Source organism: Olea europaea, unplaced genomic scaffold, assembly GCF_002742605.1.
Source record: "Olea europaea var. sylvestris unplaced genomic scaffold, O_europaea_v1 scaffold1082, whole genome shotgun sequence".
Taxonomy (NCBI): Eukaryota; Viridiplantae; Streptophyta; class Magnoliopsida; order Lamiales; family Oleaceae; genus Olea; species Olea europaea.
Window position 1 is genome coordinate 287,168 of NW_019228177.1, and position 18,475 is coordinate 305,642.

At 35.7% G+C, this 18,475-nt stretch overlaps 3 protein-coding genes across 3 annotated transcripts; 2 read left to right on the plus strand and 1 right to left on the minus strand.

The window, feature by feature from the left end:
• The first annotated feature begins 375 nt into the window (after positions 1–375).
• On the plus strand, positions 376–1,868 carry LOC111373185 (zinc finger MYM-type protein 1-like). The gene is made up of 3 exons (XM_022995685.1): positions 376–994; positions 1,118–1,412; positions 1,496–1,868. Exons 1-3 carry the CDS (start codon positions 376–378, stop codon positions 1,866–1,868), a joined length of 1,287 nt encoding a protein of 428 aa, XP_022851453.1.
• Positions 1,869–8,782: 6,914 nt separating this feature from the next.
• Positions 8,783–10,853, minus strand: LOC111373189 (pectinesterase-like). The gene is made up of 2 exons (XM_022995688.1): positions 9,746–10,853; positions 8,783–9,605 (listed from the first exon to the last, which is right to left on the minus strand). The coding sequence occupies exons 1-2, from the start codon at positions 10,743–10,745 to the stop codon at positions 8,914–8,916; spliced, it is 1,692 nt and encodes a 563-aa protein (XP_022851456.1). The 5' UTR covers positions 10,746–10,853; the 3' UTR covers positions 8,783–8,913.
• A 3,333-nt stretch (positions 10,854–14,186) lies between these two features.
• Positions 14,187–17,013, plus strand: LOC111373190. The gene is made up of 3 exons (XM_022995689.1): positions 14,187–14,715; positions 14,797–15,162; positions 16,309–17,013. Exons 2-3 carry the CDS (start codon positions 15,107–15,109, stop codon positions 16,577–16,579), a joined length of 327 nt encoding a protein of 108 aa, XP_022851457.1. The 5' UTR covers positions 14,187–14,715; positions 14,797–15,106; the 3' UTR covers positions 16,580–17,013.
• The last annotated feature ends 1,462 nt before the right edge of the window (positions 17,014–18,475 follow it).

The following is an 18,475-nucleotide window of genomic DNA, read 5'->3' on the forward strand; positions in this document are numbered from 1 at the left end:
TCTTTAGACATGATATTTTGTTTTTCCTGCAAGTTGTTTAAAACAAAAAGAACGTTGAAAAGTATTGGTCAATTGGGTAACGAGGGATATAAAGATTGGCATAATATGCATCGTCGCCTTACAAATCATGAAGTGTCTAAGGAGCATATAGGCTGCATGACTAGTTGGATGGAACTAGAAAATAGGCTTCAAACAAAGGATACAATTGATAAAAATATACAATTGGCCATCAACAAAGAAAGAAAGCATTGGAGACAAGTACTAACGAGGATAATTGCTATTGTTAAATGACTTGCTAAAAATACTTTGGCATTTCACGAAAATTGTGAGCAACTTTACGTGGAGAACAATGGACTTTTTTTGCAAATGATAGAAATGGTTGCTGAATTTGATTCAATAATAAGAGAACACATTCGACGTGCTCAAGCACGTGAGATTCAGTTTACATATCTTGGTCCTAAAATTCAAAATGAATTGATACAAACTTTGGCAGGCGAGGTGAGAAGTGCAATTGTCACAAAAGTAAAACATGCAAAATATTTTTCTGTCATACTTGATTGTACTCCAGATGCGAGTCATGAGGAGCAAATGTCTCTAGTAATACGATGTGTGGATGAATCAATGGACTCTTCGATGGTACAAGAATATTGGATTGAATTTTTGAAAGTAGACGATACATCAGGACTGGGACTTTTCACTGAACTTACGAATGTGTTAACGAATCTTGAGCTTGATGTTGACAATATAAGAGGTCAAGTGTATGATAATGGAGCTAACATGAGCGGGAGACATAAAGGTGTACAAAAAAGGTTACTTGAAATAAATCCTAGAGCTTTCTATACTCCATGTGGTTGTCATAGCCTGAATCTAGCATTATGTGACATGGCAAATTGTTGTTCTAAAGCTATGTCCTTCTTTGGAGTGATACAACGCATCTATACAGTGTTCTCTTCTTCTCCCAAACGATGGAAAATTTTTAAAGATAAGGTTGAAGGTCTAACACTTAAGCCATTGTCCCAAACACGTTGGAAAAGTCATGTGGAAAGTGTCAAACCTATAAAAGAGCAATCTGTATAAATAAGAGACGCTTTACTTGACTTGGCAAACATTGCTGAAGATCCTAAAACAAAGAGTGAAGCTAAGTCATTAGCAACATATGAACTTGAAAATTTTGAGTTCTTACTTGGTATGGTTATTTGGTATAAGTTGTTGCATGCTTTCAATACTGTGAGTAAATTTTTTCAAGCAGAAAATATAGATATTGATGAGGCCATCAAGCTTTTAGAAGCACTTATTTTGTTTCTCGAAAATTATGGAGAATCTGGATTTGCCAGTGCCATGGATGAAGCTAAACAAATAGCGGTTGAAATGGGAATTGAAGCTGTTAGTTTGATGAAAGTGGCAGTGAAGAGGTAACACTATCAACTGAAGAATCTTTTCGAGTTGATTACTTTCTCTTTATAATTAACCAAGCTCGATCTTCACTTCAAACTAGGTTTGAACAATTTAAACATTATGAAGAGACATTTGGATTTTTGTTTAATTCGGAGAGATTAAAGAGTATGGATGTTAACAGTTTGTTGAAATCTTGTAAGAATCTTGAGCAGTATTTGAGCCATAATGGACATTTAGACATTATTGGTGATGACTTATGTACGGAGTTGTTAGTTTTGAAGTGCTATTTACCTGGAGAAACAAAAAGAGCAATTGATGTGCTAAATTACTTGAAGAAAATGAATGGTTGTTTTCCGAATGCTTGCATTGCTTACAAGATTTTGCTCACTATACCGGTTACAGTTGCATCGGCAGAAAGAAGTTTCTCCAAATTGAAATTGATCAAACCTTATCTTCGATCAACCATGTCATAGCAAAAATTGAATGGATTAGCTATGTTGTCCATTGAAAAAGAAATGGTTGAACAACTCGACTATACAAAATTGATTGATATTTTTGCCTCAAAAACCGCAAGACGAGTTGTATTTAAATGATGGTTTAGAACATTTTCTTATACATCTTTGTATTGCTATTTGATTATAATATAAATATTTTGAATTTCATTTTTATTTGTTGCTTTATTATGGATTTTATGTTAAAAATTTAGTTCCTTGAAACTCTTATAAATAATATGAAAAAAAAAATCATTGTTTGCTATGAAGTAGGGGCCCAAATTCTGAATCTCGCCTCAGGCCCCGCGAAACACAGGTACGGCACTGAAGTAGAATAATCAGTAGGCTTATGGAACATCTCATTTAACAATTGATTATGTGATTATTCAATTTTTAGCACAAAATGATAGAACACAAATTAGAATCTAAATCCTTGTGGGAATGATACTTGTAATGATTTTAAATTTTACTTGTCAATGACATGTATGTTTGTAGGATTTGAACAAACAAGTAACTAAAGTGAAAAACGTTATAAGTTAGGAGTTGATTACATAAGTTAGGACTTTTTAATTTAAGATGATTGATCCATACCTACAACGAATTAATGATACGCTTTTGACCATAACAACGACGAGAAGAGAAACTGTGAAAATAATAAAACATAAGAAAGAAAGAAAATATTGAATATCGTTTCTCACTCCATTTAGACGGTTTTCTACTTTTCCTGTCATATCAACTAGGGGTAGTCCTAAACATATTGTATTTGAGATGAACTTTTGTAGATATTGTATATTTTAATTTATGTGGCAACCTTTTGCGTGCTATAAATTTTAGCATTGGAGTTGGTCAAAGTAGATGGAGCATTCCAATACTCGAAACTAACCAAAATTAATGGATCAATTACATATATACACACAGTACACAAACCAAAAAAAAAAAAAAACTTAAAATACGATAAATCATGCAAGTAGACAAAAAATAAAAATAAAAAAAAAATCGCTTGATGAATAGTTGTTTTTACTAATCAAAATAAAAAATAAATATGTTACTTATTTTAATAATAATTATGTAAGAATTACTTCTTGAAAAGGTAATCAACTTATAAGTAAATAACTATGTCTTTAAACAGATAATGTTTTTCTAATAATCAAGGTTAAACACAAGTATATTACATAATTTGCCGCTAACTTAACTTTTACTTAAAATATTTTTTATCAATCCCTTTTAATTCCAATAATTCTTCTCTTGTGATTAAAATGAATTTCATAAAAAATAGGATGATAATAGTGTTTAATAAATTTAATGAATTTAATCAAGATACACTATAAAGCACAACTTTCATGCAACCATAAAAAATAGGATGATAATAGTGTTTAATAATTTTAATGAATTTGACCTAAAAAAATGTGTCAACGAAATCCCGACTGCGTTCCTTTCATGCAACCATTACCTGTATACTCGAACACCTCACTAGGAGGCGAAGGCCACGGGTCGAGAAAAGGGTTCGATGACCATTTACACTCCAAAGGTGAAGTCAACTGCCAGGCAAAATATATAGAGTGCAAGAGACTGGATAGGGGTTTGGTTAGGGTTAGAAAAAATATAACTTAGGTGACATGGATTCACATATATATAGAGAAATGGATGGGTCAAGTGGGGCTAATGGGACGAGTTTCAAGCCGAATACAAAGTCATTTAATTAAATATGCCCAATCAATTGAATAATTGACGCCACATCAACATATATGGGACTCTCTCCGTCATGCGTATGCCATGCAATTTATAGGCTTAACAATAGTCCCCATGTCCGAGTCTTACATTCTCATGTGCAAGTCGGACTTCGAAATGTAAGCTTTCAAATAGGCTAGGTCTTATAAATTGTCTCATAAAAAATAAGTAACTCCAATAAGCGAGGACTTACATACTGTCTCGAAATATGCATAGATCTTAAATAGGCAAAGGCTTATGAATTGCCTCAAGAATATAAGTTGATCCAATAAATGAGGACTTATGAACTACCTCAAAAATATCTGTGCGAGTCTCAATAAGCGAGGACTTACATATTGCCTCGAAAGATGTGTTATATAATTTGTTGAAATTTTAGCAACATCACCCTATAATATGGATTCAACCAACCTGTAATACAATACAATAAATCCATTGCACATGTACAAAATAAATATAAGGTCCCTTTGCACCTCCAAATAATGACAATAAAGAGAAATAGTAATAGTTAAATTTCTCCAAAACATAATGTGTAGAAGGTCTATCATGCATCATAGTAAATCATATGCTTCCAAAGCTAGTGTAAAAGTATTGTTAATGGGAAGCAAGTAACATGTTGATGATGTAGATAATGTGACATACGTACTGGCAGTAGTGAAAAATAGAGTTATAACAAGCTAGCAGTGATAATGTAATGATAAAAAGATACCAGTATCACAATAATCCCACAAGTCTGAGTGGAATATTTATATGTGGGTTGGACTTGACATATAAGCCACTATAATGAAACTAATGCAGAGGCGAGACTTTGAATATGAGCAGTAGAGACGATGTTCTGAATGTAATTAGCAAAAGATATGCATCAGATATGATAGCAGAAGCCATGCTATGAATATATATAGTTATGATAAGTTGATATCCTTAATATGGGTGGTACATCCATGTTAAGGGCTTTCTCCATGTTGTTTGGGCCAGCCATAGAACGAGTTAACCTCTAAGGTAGCAAAGTGTGGCTCTTTATGGGAGGTATCACATTTGTCCTTGTGGAGGTTGTTTTACTTCCTTACAAAGGGGTGGCTCTTCCGTGTAAGGGTTTCCTTTATGGTGCTTGATATAGCCATAGAAGGTTTTGTCTTCGTAGATATTAAGGTGGGCCCATCAATTTCCTTACGAAGCGATAAATGACATCCTTGCATGGTGAATGGTTCATCAATGCCAAAAGCTTCCTACATGGTGGATAGTTTATTCATCCATGGGATAATATAAGATCTCTGAAGATAAGTTGATGTGACATAGCTGAAGTAGAAGCAAAGCTCTAAAATATATGTAACTGTAATGCAATAGCATGATGAGCTCTCTAAAAATAGATATAGTTATGTTATAGCTAATGCAGAGACATGGCTCTGAGTATTAAGTAGCTTGTGATAAGCTGATGTAGAGGCATCATGAAGTTTATTAAACTATCGAAGACTTATAAGCTGGCCTCAAATAGACGATGTCTTATAGCTTGGTTCAACGATATCATCTCGCATAGCGAGGTATCTTGTAGAGTGATGAATAAATATTAGTAGAGGGCTAGTCATGAACTGTCAGAGTCTTATAAGCTAATCTCGAATAGACGAGGACTTATAACTAAGTTCGTCAATAGTGAAAAAGGAGAAATAATCATCTCGCGAACACAAGAATAAACATTCGGTGAAGCAAAGAATAAGCATTCGGTGAAGCAGAGAATAAACATCCCACTAAGAGCTCTCAAATTAGCGAAGTCTTATAAGCGGCTTCAAATAAAAGATGTCTTACAGCTAGGCTCCAGATAGTAAGAGGTGGGAATAAACATCTCATGAAGTTAAGAATAAGCATATAGAGAAGCAGGGAATAAACATTTCTCTAATAGCTCAAGAACTGTCGAAGTGTTATAAGCCGCCTTGGATGGACGAGGTCTTACAGCTAGGCTAAAAGATAATGAAAAATGAGGAATAAACATCTTGTGAAGCCAGGACTAAGCATTTGGATAAGCAGAGAATAAACATCCTGCTAATAACTCTCGAACTATCAAAGTCTTATAAGCACCTTGGACTCACGAGGTCTTACGGCTATGAATAAACATCTCGCGAAGCCATAAATAAGTATATGAGAAGCGATAATAAACATCTCGTAAATCTAGAAATAAGCATATGGAGAAGCAAGGAATAAACATATTGCTAATAGCTCTCGAACTATTGGAGTTTTATAAGCAACCTCAAATAGACGAGGTCTTAAAGCTAGACTTGACAACAATGAGAAGGCATGAATAAACATCTCGCAAAGCCATGAATGCTTAACAAGGCACTGAATAAACATCTCTCGAATAGCTCTCGAACTATCGGAGTCTTATAATCTGGCCTCAAAAGGACGATGACTTACAGTTAAGCTTGATGATAGCGAGATGTGAGGAATAAATATCTCGTGAAGTCAAGAATAAGAATCTGACGAATAGCGTTCTAACTATCGAAATCTTATAAGATGACCTCGAATAGATGATGTCTTATAGTTAGGCTCAAATCATGTTTGATTAATGCAGCCATACAATGAGAAATTTTAGCGTTGAGCATTTGGTCGAGCATCTTGTATTCAAAGTTGCTTTCTAAATTCTTGGAAGAATTAGCTACAAGCAAACACTTTTTCAAGAAGAATGTTGGGCTAAGCATTTTAGCAAATAGATAGTGCACGAGCCATAGTTTGAATAGATTTTGGAGCTTCGCAACATGATTTTTTAGTTGGGTTGCTACCTGTCGAAGCTACGGAGTCCTCGACGACCCTCGATGGTAGCAATCGAAGGCTGAAGATTGGCTAAGTTTTCAGCTAAAGTCTCGCCTACATTTTTCCTATCATTTTTCTCTACTATGAAACCAAAGATAATAGTTCTTCAAAATTGGATTTTATAGCTCCAAGTATTTAGATTCCCACAACAACATTTTGTATTTGCCATAAATTTTTTGGCTGAAGAATTCCTTTTCTGTGTTGAGATGACCTTCGAAGCCATTTTTTCTTCATCTCTTGTTGTTGTCTTTGATATTTAGCCCCTGTTTGACCCCCATTTTTTGTAATGAAAATGGGGGGAATAGTGTTTTATTGAAAAAATGATTGGTTGAAAAATAATAAAAAAATTTCGATTTACGTGTAATATTATTTTATGGAAGATTGTGTGGTTGAAAATAGGAGAGAGAAAAATAGAATGTAATGGAATATAATTTAATGGGGATCAAACAGGGGCTTAGGTGGAGAATCTGCTTCAAAAATATTTATGCTTGAAAAAACTTCATAATATTATAAAATAAAATTTAATTAATTAAATTCCATACCCATACCTACCTAACCCCAATCCCCACAAACCCTGTTCATATTTGTCCCATTTCATTTTTCTCACACACTCGTCCCCACCTTATATCAACATCGACAATCATCGAGCGCAGTGACAGGCACACGATGACAAGCACATAAGCGGTGCGATTTGTTTCTTTTTCCGTCCCTAACCTATACCAACATCGTCGACTACCGTGCACGGTGACAGGCGTATCATCGTTGACAGATGCTCGACGACAAGCACATAAGATGTGCAATCTGCTTCTATGTGGTGCGTTCGAAGCAGAACCGGGATGCTGACATTATATCAATGCACCCTGACGTTCACAGGCTGTGAAACTGGAGCTGTCCCATGCACGCAGGTGGTGTTGGTGTTTGGTCAAGTTGCTAGCGTTGCAGGATATGCAAGCGCTATGTTGGCGGCCTTGGGTGTCATTGTTGTGGCTCTTGTTTTTTTTTTTTTTTTTGGCGATGTTATCGTGGAGATGTTGGATGAATAGTGTAGTTTATGGAAGCGTCGTCACAATGCTTAAATTTGCACACATTGATGGGGGGTTGCAAGCTTTGCAGTGGCGGTTTGCAGGTCATGGTTTCAGTTGTTGTTTTCTGGTGGCGAGGTTGTTACCATGGCGGTGGATGAATAGTAAAGTTTAGGGTTTCAATTGTAATTTTTTTAATATGTGCCAGATTCATCTTGGACTAGATCGATTGGGAGGTGGTGGTGATTTGTTTGTGGTGATATTTTGTGTAGGGCATTTTTTTGGTTGATATTGGTGATGGTGGTGCAAGGAAAAGATGTTCAACGATGACGGGAAGTTGAGGAGGTAGAGGTGGCAGTGATGGTGGCTTTGCTGGATTTGGTGGTCAGTGTGATTTTTGTTGGTGACAGCAATGGTGGTGGTGAATTTGACAGTTGTGGTGTGGGGTGAGAAAAGTGCTAGTAACCAAACTGTAAACAATAGATTGATTATTTTGTGGATTGGTGGTGGTGGCAACGATGGCAGCGGCGACGGTGATTATAGTTTTGAGAATTTTTTGGTTGGTCTTGGTGGTGTGGTCTGGTGATGTGGTCACAAGTGTTATTATGACCATTAAATTGATTAATCCGTGATCAATAAACAATATATAACCAATGAAAAAGATCAATTATGATCAAAAAATAATGTGTGACTTAGAAAATTGTTAATTTGAAATTGATAATTTGATAATTTGTGACTGTATATTAAGTTGTGACTTATAATATTTGTGATTTGTGATCGATATATAAATCACAACTTATAAATTTTTGATTTGTGATAGTAAAATAATTTGTGACATATAAAAATTTTGATTTGTAACCAAAAAATAATATGTGATCATTAATTTGTGATCAAATTGTATAAATCTGTGACTTAATATATTTAATTAATAAAATATATAATTAATTAATTAAAACTAAGTAAATTTTAATAAATATATGATTTTCAAAATTTGAAACCTTTGTTCTTATCTTTGAAATGAGTAAATACTTAACATCTTATATATGAATATTTCTCTTTAATTAAATATGGTCAATCAATTGAATATATAGTTGACGCCGCATGGACATATATAGGATCCCCTTCGTCATTTGTATGCCACGTAATTTATATTTGTAACAAATATGTTTATATATACACGAAGCGCAAAAAGGGAGCCTTTGCTGGTAGAGTTGAATGTAAAAATTGCATAGTTTATTGATGGTCAACAGAATACGTATTTAGAATACATTTTCTGGTATAGAAAAATTGTTATGCCAGAAATAGCTAGGTTAATTATAAATGCAAATATAAAAAATAAAAAATGATACATTCGATCTAATAAATATTTTGTATTAGAATTGAGAAATTCTAAGTCCCAGAAAGAGCATATGCACAAAGAAATCGTGAGGTACAAAGTGATCCTAAATTCTTGACTGTCCTACACTAATGTGCGTTGATGTTCACAATCCGAGTTGGAAAGGTACACCTGTGTTCTTCAACCACTGGGAACCAGAAAGAAATTGGCCGGGAGTGTATTTGGCAGCTTCGCCTGCATTGAGAACTTTGAATTTTGTGAATTCTTTACTTCTTTTACTGGTGTCGGATCCAGGGCCGCGGTTTGCAAACTCATAGAACTCACAAGTTTGATGGAAGTTTGCGCCGTCCCATTTCATATAGCCCTCAGGGCGGATCAAATCACCCAACTCGCTTTGCATAGTGACGGTAAGGGCTTCTGCCTTCCATGGGCGCGCGAGGTAGGTGGGAATTTGGAATCTCAATGGGAAGAGTTCCTTTTCTGGAATTATCCTGCAGTTCTGTAGGACCAATCCATTGGTACCCCTAGCCACTTCTCTTCCATCAGCAGTAATGGTGTTTTGTTGATTGGCATTTGGCTTCCTCACTATGATCAAACTGTTCTGAATAACTGCATCGCCCATGCCGAAGATGAAGTCGACCGTACCAGAAATGACACAGTTTCTGTAAAATTGACGGAATGCGTGATAGTATAATGTATCTTGGTAGCCCTCAATGCTGCAGTCGAATATAGCGGCCATGTCAGATTGGACACGAAGAGCCACAGCTTGGTGGCCATCTGGACCAGCATCGTTGCGGAACGTCAATCCCCTAGCGATGAATCCGTTTCCTACAGCAGCTGCATATAATTGTGTTTCGTTATCATTGATTTTCATTTACCATTCTGTCATGACTCGTGATATATATATATATATATATATATATATATATATATATGTATGTATGTATGTATGTATGTATGTATATATTTAAACTTACAGAATGTGGCAGTTTTCATTGTGCCAATCTTCATGATTCCATAGTTTCTGTTCCCTGTGATAATGCTTTTCCCAGGGCCATCACCATAAATGAAAACATTGGTCTGCTTCTTGTCCATGGTGATGAACTCTTCGTAGACACCTGCTTTGACATAGATGGTGTATCTGCCGTTGAAGTTTTTGGGGTAAGCTGCAAGAGCAGCTGCTACTGTCTTGAATTGTCCACTACCATCCTTGGCGACAACTGCATTAGGTGCGACACCCCCTTTCTGGTGTGCTTCCATCAACTTACGATCTGCAGCACCGAACCAAGTGGGGTATCCATCTTCGCCAATCTCGCCCACATCAAGCAAACGACGACGGTTGGCCTGCAGATTTATTGGCACATTAAATGTCTTTAGAACTTCAGAAAGCTCAGCAATTATGTTAATGGCATTGTGGGTAAGCTGAGTAGCATTTATCATGCCATTCTCAATGGCTGATTTGTACTCGGGCTTTTGAATTTGATCGAGGCACGACGACTGAAGGGAATAAACAGCAGTCATCCAACTCCGAAGCTCATTTGCACGATCTTGAATGGTGTGCATATCGCTTTCACCTACGCTAGAATACGATGCCTGAAGTGTATCGATGGCATAATCTAACAAGTCCTTACAGTCTTCGACTGCCATGTGATCGTAAGGATCATCATCCTTGTTAACAACAGTCTTGCCGGTGACATTAAATGATTTCTTCACCTCGTCAAGAGTGGCCAGAATTGCTGCCATGATGTAGTCCTTCGGGGTGGCTGTTTCATTATTTGCTACAGACTCGAGGCTCCTAACGCAGGCATCCTTGTACGTTGTAGGAGCACAAATGGTGGTAACAGCCTTCATAGAGGCTGACATGTTATGTTTATCATTGTCGGGAGAGTCACTGCGGTGGACAACTGCCACCATGCCGATGACAACACCGACCACAAGAACCAACGATACAGCTGAGATGGCAACTTTTCCAACCATTATATCGTATAAATATAAATGTTTCTTCTATTTTGTATTTATATTTCTCCTCTCCTTTTATTCAATTTTTTTTTTTCCTCTTTGCCCTGACAACTTCTGTTTGTGTCAGGACGATGTTCCAGACAATGAATGAATTGAAGCTGTGGATGTGGATTATATAGATGCTAAGTCAACACGAAAATGGGTGACGACGAATGGCCTATCGACATTTGAGCTTATCCGGGAAAAGTCATAGATATATTAGTGGAAGATAGTTAACGAGTTGCCTAATCATGCGCTAATTTCAAATAATTTAAAGGAAATAAAAACCACAAGCTAAGGGGGTGTCCACAATTGAGATTGCAATGAATTTTGAAAGTCATTCTAAATTTAGGTATTTTCAATTGAGATTTTATTGGATTTTAATTAAATTCATTAAAATTTAGGTGTACCCTAAATTTTAATGAAATCCTTTAAAATTTACTCAATAATTAGTGGATTTATAAAGATTTCATTAATAGAACGATTTTAAAATATTTGGATGGATTTCAAGCTTAAAAATACATATAAGTAAATCTTTTGAAATTTCACCATATTTGATGATATTCTTATGAAATTTGTAAGAATCTATTTAAATTCACCAAATTCATTAGAATTTATAATCATTTAAAATTCATTAAAATTTTAGTTGAGAACACCACCGTAAATTAATTCAAAGAAACTTAGCCGCTGATTGGTATAGATTTAATTAATTTTAATAATTTATTTCATGGGATCTACAGCTTTTATCAACTTTTCTATCACTTATTTTATCAATTTTTTTTAATATCAAAATCTACTAAATATATGATTTTTTGCAAAACAAAACACGACTTCATTTGAAAATATCACAACACTTATTATTTCAAACTACATAAATACTCTTATTTATTAAAGTACTAACTGATAAAGTGCTAACTGATTTATAATAATCTATCAACAACTAGAAGGAATACAATCCACAGAATTAATTATATTAAAGAACTTGCATGTTGATATCTATTATTTAACGGTGGTTACTAAGCTAACAAACCCAACCCAAATCATGATGGAGTCCCCGAGTTTGTGGTTCAACCATTAGATGAAGGATGGATCAGTACCATTTGAATTTAATATTTTTGAATATTCAAAGATTGATATTACGCCTCATCCAACAAGGCTCCAAGAATCGATCACGTGGAAGCCACGTAACAATCGAACTTAATCTCTGACTCTCCATCACTATCCTACTCGACCTATCCGAAATCCTTGGGTAATTAAAATAATGCACTCCATTGACCACCCATGAAGGGGTCAAACCATACATGAATGAGGTGAGGCAAAATAACCTTCTATGGCACCAACCCGAAGCTAATAAGTCTCAATCACACAGTCGTAAGGTGGCTACATTTTAGAATCATTGAATGCCCCTAAACTAGGACTGGTGGATGATGTCTATGGTAAGGCGTTTCGGCCATCAAGGTGAAGCTGTGTTTCCTCATCCAACGATAATCATTTCACCTCTTTTAAACGTCACACTTAGCCCTCGTTTGGTCTCCATTTTTTGAAATGAAAATGAGTGGAATAGTATTTTTTTTTTTTTAAATGAGTGGCTAAAAAAGAAGGAAAAATTCTCGATTTACTTGTAATATTATTTTATAGAAGATTGTGTGATTGAAAATAGGATAGAGAAAAATGAAATAGAATTTAATAGGACCGAACGAGGGCTTAATGTCATTTGAAGGTGATTCAATTTTATACACTCATAATAATATTGCTCTTTCATTACTCTTTTATACACCCTGGTACATGTACATTATTGTGGCTTACATCTTCTATTCATCCCACAACTATTTACATATATTCAAATTGATCGTCAGAGTGCTCACGACAGCCTCTTCCACCTCTGAAGCCTTGGCCACATTCTTCTAACAATTTGTACTAGTTTGTAGGAGATAAATTATGTGAATATGAGAGGAGTTAGAATCAATTGGCTAGTCAGCTACCTCAACTTGGGCCTTCAACTTCGTCTTTTCCTTGTTTGTAGCCTCTAAAGCATCAAAGGTTATATTTTGAAGGTTTTTGGATGTCTTCACTTGTCTCGTTAAAAGATTAAGTTCAGATTTGAAGAGGTGGACTTCATTTTTTAAATATTTATTTTCGCAAGTCATGAACTCCAATTTCGACAAAATTATCCTGAATGGTAATCCTCTAATCTCCTTTGAAAGTAGCAAGCTCTCATCGTATTCATCTAACTCATAAGATATCGCTGGTTTATCTTCGTACTCTTGGTATTGTGGAGTTTAGCAAGAATATTTCAGCAAGCTCGCCTTTCTATCCTCATGATGAGATTATACTTCATTTCTCGGGAGCTTACTTTCTTCCTTAACTTGTCAAATCTGCTTTGAGATCCGATAGCTTGGCGGTTCTACCATCGCTTGTGAAGCAAACTGTTCGAGTTATTGGATGCTCAAATATTGTGACACTGCTAATCGGATGGAAATAAAAAACTTACGGTAGGCTCAGGATGGGTTTCTCCAGATTCCAAGTGAAAGTCTATTTTGGGATTTAATGCCATCGCACGTGAGAAAGAGTTTTTCGCTGTTAAAGCTCTTAGACTTTCTCCCATCTCCTGTGTTCTCGTCGTGAAGATCTTCATCCGTTGGTGGAAGCGCTTGGCTGAAGAGCTAGCTTTGGGCAGTTTTGCCATCTCTTGTTTTCATTCTGGATTTATATTACTGTCCTCGTGATTAGCACTTAGAATTTCATTTCGTTTTGGATTTGTATTACTACCCATTGTCCAACCCTAATCTCCTCTTTGTAACTTGGGAAAATTTATTAAATTAATTTCGTTTAGTATGTTTCAACATTTCTATTGTTTGTCTTATCTGTTTAGCGTTGGGGAATTAGCGCTGGGATGGGTGGCGGAAAGGAAGGGTGATGACAACCAATGAGAAAAGGGTGAGGAGCCACCAAAGGTAGATACGGATGGCGAGCCACTTCAGCAATTGTGCTAGGTCAGGTAGGTGGTTAGAGCTACAATAGGGTTTATGCAGACATTTCCTTTTTCATTTTTATTTTTTGTCTTTTTATATGTTAAATAAATATAAGAGCATTAATGTCTTTCAATATAAAAAAAACAAATATATCATTTTAAAGGTAAATGGACCATAGCTGATGAGTAAAGACCAATGATACTTCAAAAGCTAAAAGATTTATTTGGCGCTGAGTAAAAGGTTGGTGACAAAGTTGCAACAAGGTCTATAAATCGAGTGTCAATTTCAAAATTTCCCAAATATGGCAACTAAAATAAAAGAGCCACTTTTGTGGCACTGTTTCAATGAAGTCGTGTAATTTTTATTGAATAATTGATGCAAAATCCCTTGGACCTCAAAAAAGCGAAATACCCCCCATCTTTGCAGAATGATGCAAAATGTCCTAGATGACCTTTTAAGTACGGAAGACAATATTTTCTTTTATTTTCTCAATAAATTTGTTGTAAACTGATAAATATACCCCCCTTTGAATGTACCAAAACAGGGTAGCCTGTGGACTTGTATTGAGCATCCTGGTAAGATGCATCTGGCTGCTTGTTACCATTTAGGAGTTGTTTGGTAGCCATTTTATTTTGTCATTAATACATTTTTGAACAGTTGGTAGTCACTTGTCTGGCAAACCATGCGACAGTGTGCAATGCATAAACTTTCCTTTTTTCTCAAACTATCCCTCCCACCGACAGAAGAACTCTCTCAGCTTGGGGCTGAAACCGACGACATTCTGCATCACAATCCTTATGACCACCAAACCTTCCACACACAGAGGAGCCGATTTTCACTGTGGTGACTGTCGCGACAAGTAAGAGTGCGGAAAAAGGTGCTCGACGTCGACCATTTCTTTACAATCAGTAGCCTATACCAAATCACCGAAACGAAGCATCTCCGCCCAAAAAAAAATGGAGCCCGTCGGCATACGGGTACTTTCACTTCCTTCACCATTTCTCCCACACTTTCCATTGGTTTTCCCTCATTCCTGAGGGACCTGTTCTACTTTCCAGCCAGGAGCCATTCCACAAGGCATGTCGTCCGCTGCAAAGGAGACGGCACGAGCTTCGGGCTCGAAATCCTATGCCTGGTAGAACTCGGACGCAACCCGAGCATTCATTGCAGCCTACGAAATCGTCATTGCTGAGGGACATCGAAACTGTCGATGTTTTACCAAACACGGCAGGGAACGAGTGTCCGTGCTCTTCAACTCAGTCATTGGCCACAACTAGAGCAAGCAGCAACTGCGCAACCATTGGGATGCAATGCGTCGAACCCACAAATGTCTATCGGAGCAGGTGAACTGCAGCAGGGTCGAGTACAATGAAGCCACCAGTCGAATCATCGCATGGGACGAATGGTGGAACCGAAAGATTAAGGTAACGGTTTCACAACTTCTCAAAAACTCGTGGTCGTAAATGTGCATTTCTGTGCTCGTTCAATGCTTTTTTGTGAATTGGTTTGTGTTTACATTGTCATCAGACTGTTTTGTAGGCTTTGAAGAAATGTTGAACAAGTTATTAATATTTATCAGCAGTCCATAATTATTTCAAAAGATTTAAGCAAACATAAATGTAATCGTTGTCCAACTTTGATAACTTGCTTTTCTTGATTTGGGGATGATTGGTTGAGCATGTTCGTGCAATCATAACTGACAACTCTCATCCTAATTCTTGATGTGGTTCAATTTCTAGTTTTAAAGTTCTTTAATTGTAATGAAATATTTGGTTAATACTTTCCATTTCATATTGCAATCTTTGCAAATTGGTGGCAGCAGTTACACTCGTATTAAATCATGGTGCATTTTTCATTGATTTCATTTCGATGTGTCAATATGGCAAGGGGATAGTGATGATATTCAAACAAGTTTCTCGTGGTCTAAAGTAGAAACATTCTCGTTGTTCTTTTCTAATAACTCTCTTCTCATAAGCTGGCTGTCAGTGCAAAAGAATTTCCACACAAACTAAGCTCAATCTTCGTATTTATTTATGGAAGTACACATCCTAGTTGGTTATAACACTTTTTTGCTAATTTTGATTGAAAGCCTTTGTCAAAGATTGAACTCTTAGCTGGCTGACAGTCCAAATGACTTCCCACAAACTAAGCGCAATCTCAATATCTGATTTATTTACTATTAAGTAAGAGAACATTCTGACTGTGTTATAAAGCATACGAAATGTTTGCAAAAGTTGGTTGTAAAATTTTGGTTAGGAGATTTAAGCTCATTTCCTGCTTGATAGTGCTTTTCATCTACTTGGTTGTTGAAAAAACAATGAATGAAATTAGATAGGATGCGGTGTCTTATATTTGTGAAGAAATGCTAGAAGGATTCATATACTTGTTTAATAGTGTTAGATCTTTAGATCATATTGTGCTTATCACCTGGTATAATGAAAAGTTTATTAGTTCTGAGATATTCTTTGTTCTCAAAGGTAAACATGAAAATATAAACATGTGTCAGCTCAAACTGGTTCACATTTCTTGCGTTTTATCTTTATTGATACATTTCAAATTTCATTTCATAGATACTATCATTGTTCAACCCATGCTATGCAAGTGAACAAAGACTTCAAGAACAATGACATCGACGAGATCTACATTCACTATCATCAGCTATTCAATGACAGCTACGACGAAAACAAGTATGCTGTCACTCCAACGAAGTTGTACAGAACAGGATTCAGCCTATTCGAGGATAGTGCACTCGAAGACAACAGGGATGCGATCTCGGTCAATGGAGAGAGTAGTGGTTCGAGCGACGAGGCCAAGCAAACAAACATGTTAGGGTTGGCGTGAACGTTTCCACCACCACAAGCAGCAGTAAAAGGAAATCTTCTGACGAGAAGCGACGGGGCAGGAAGAAATAGATCTCTACTCGTGAACTATCTTTCTCAGTTGACTGTCATCAGTGTCAAGAGGAAGTGGCAGCGAAGATTAATACGATGATGGCTTCAAACGAAAGCGCAGGCGCTACCTGTGTTGAAGAGTTGTTGGCGACATGACAACTTGAGCGACGTACACCTTTGTATTTTTCGCATCCACACTTCTTGCATAGAAGTGTTATCAGGACATATTCGCCATCATGAAGGACATAAATAAGAAATTTGAGTGGAATAAGTGGATGTTCAATGACTGGTAAAAGTAATTATGCCAGTGATTGTATGTCTTTGATGTAACGCCCCGAATTCTTTTTCATTATTATAGTTATTTTTAAATAAAAATGAGCTCAAGGTGCTACCAAAACTTTTCTCTATCTAATTTAAGTGGACATATATCGAAAATATTCGATTTCAAATTATTAAACAACATAATAAATATTGTGCATAAATATTAACACAAAGATATTCTTTATATAAATTGACGATTGTCCTTTTTAGAAATTTTACTTGATGACCACATTAGCATCGCTCCGTCAATTTTCCACGCGTCCTCACAACCCGTTCTTATCTGAAAATATTGTAAGAGTGAGTATTTTGAAAACACTCAGTAAGAATACGTGCACATCCTTTTTCACATGATATAAGCATAAAAATAGCATAACATACCAACATTTCTTAGGAATTTCTTAAGAATCCCCATATCCCGTAGGATTTAATTTCTTTTCTTTGACCTGACCGTCTATCCCGAAGGATTTAACTTCTTCTCTTTGACCTAGCGGTCTATCCCGAAGGATTTAACATAGCATTCGACCCGAAGGCCTTAAAGTATCTCATGCCATAATTTACATAGATATCAAGGAATAAGAATTTACCACTTGTACCATGTATTCTTACCCCAATTTGATATCCAAGAATTTACTTGAAACTGACTTTGTGAAAAGATATAAATATTATACTCTATTAAATTCTAAAAATATTAGTGGTGTGGAGTGTACAATATACTATTGTTGTATAATATAATTTTCATCTTAAATACACCTATTTATATATTCCACACACGTAACTTACGTAACATCAAAAGGCATTTCACGTTAATGGAAGAATAATGGAGTTAAACCACCATAAGTGGACGTTTATGATTACGGTTACAAATTGAAAATCCACCTGATCATTAATTGAGGATTAATGTAATTAAACAACTAGGATTTAATTGAAAATCAAAAGTGAATGTGATGGTTACGGTTATAAATTTGAAAGGATACCTCCACGTTTAATTAGAGTTAATGTCATGGTTATGGAATGTATTATAAATTTCTAAATCAATTAAAGTGGATGACATTACGTAACCATACAATGAAACTATTCATTTGGTTATTATTTTATATTATATATGTATTAATATAATATTTGAGAATGATAATTTTCTTTCTATTAGAATAACTCGGGCATAACTAGCTCGAAATTACTTTTTCTTAAACCCAAATTATATTGTTTAACACAAACTATAAAACGAGTGTAATATCAGTATATTTTCATCAACTTTAGAAATACTTAAATATTCTATTCAAATAATTTTCTAAAAGTGATCGTAACTCGTAAGCAGATAAATTATTTATACGAATACGCGAGTCGAGTCTACCACTTCAACTTTGGACTTTTAATATAATGACAAATCTTCACATTTTCATTTACTAAATAATAAGTTCAAGTTCACATAGTAAAAAAATGCCTGGTGCTACATCCCTTCTCCCTTAAGTTAATTTCGTCCTTGAAATTATCTTATTTAATCGAAAAGCTCTCGATACGTGACTTC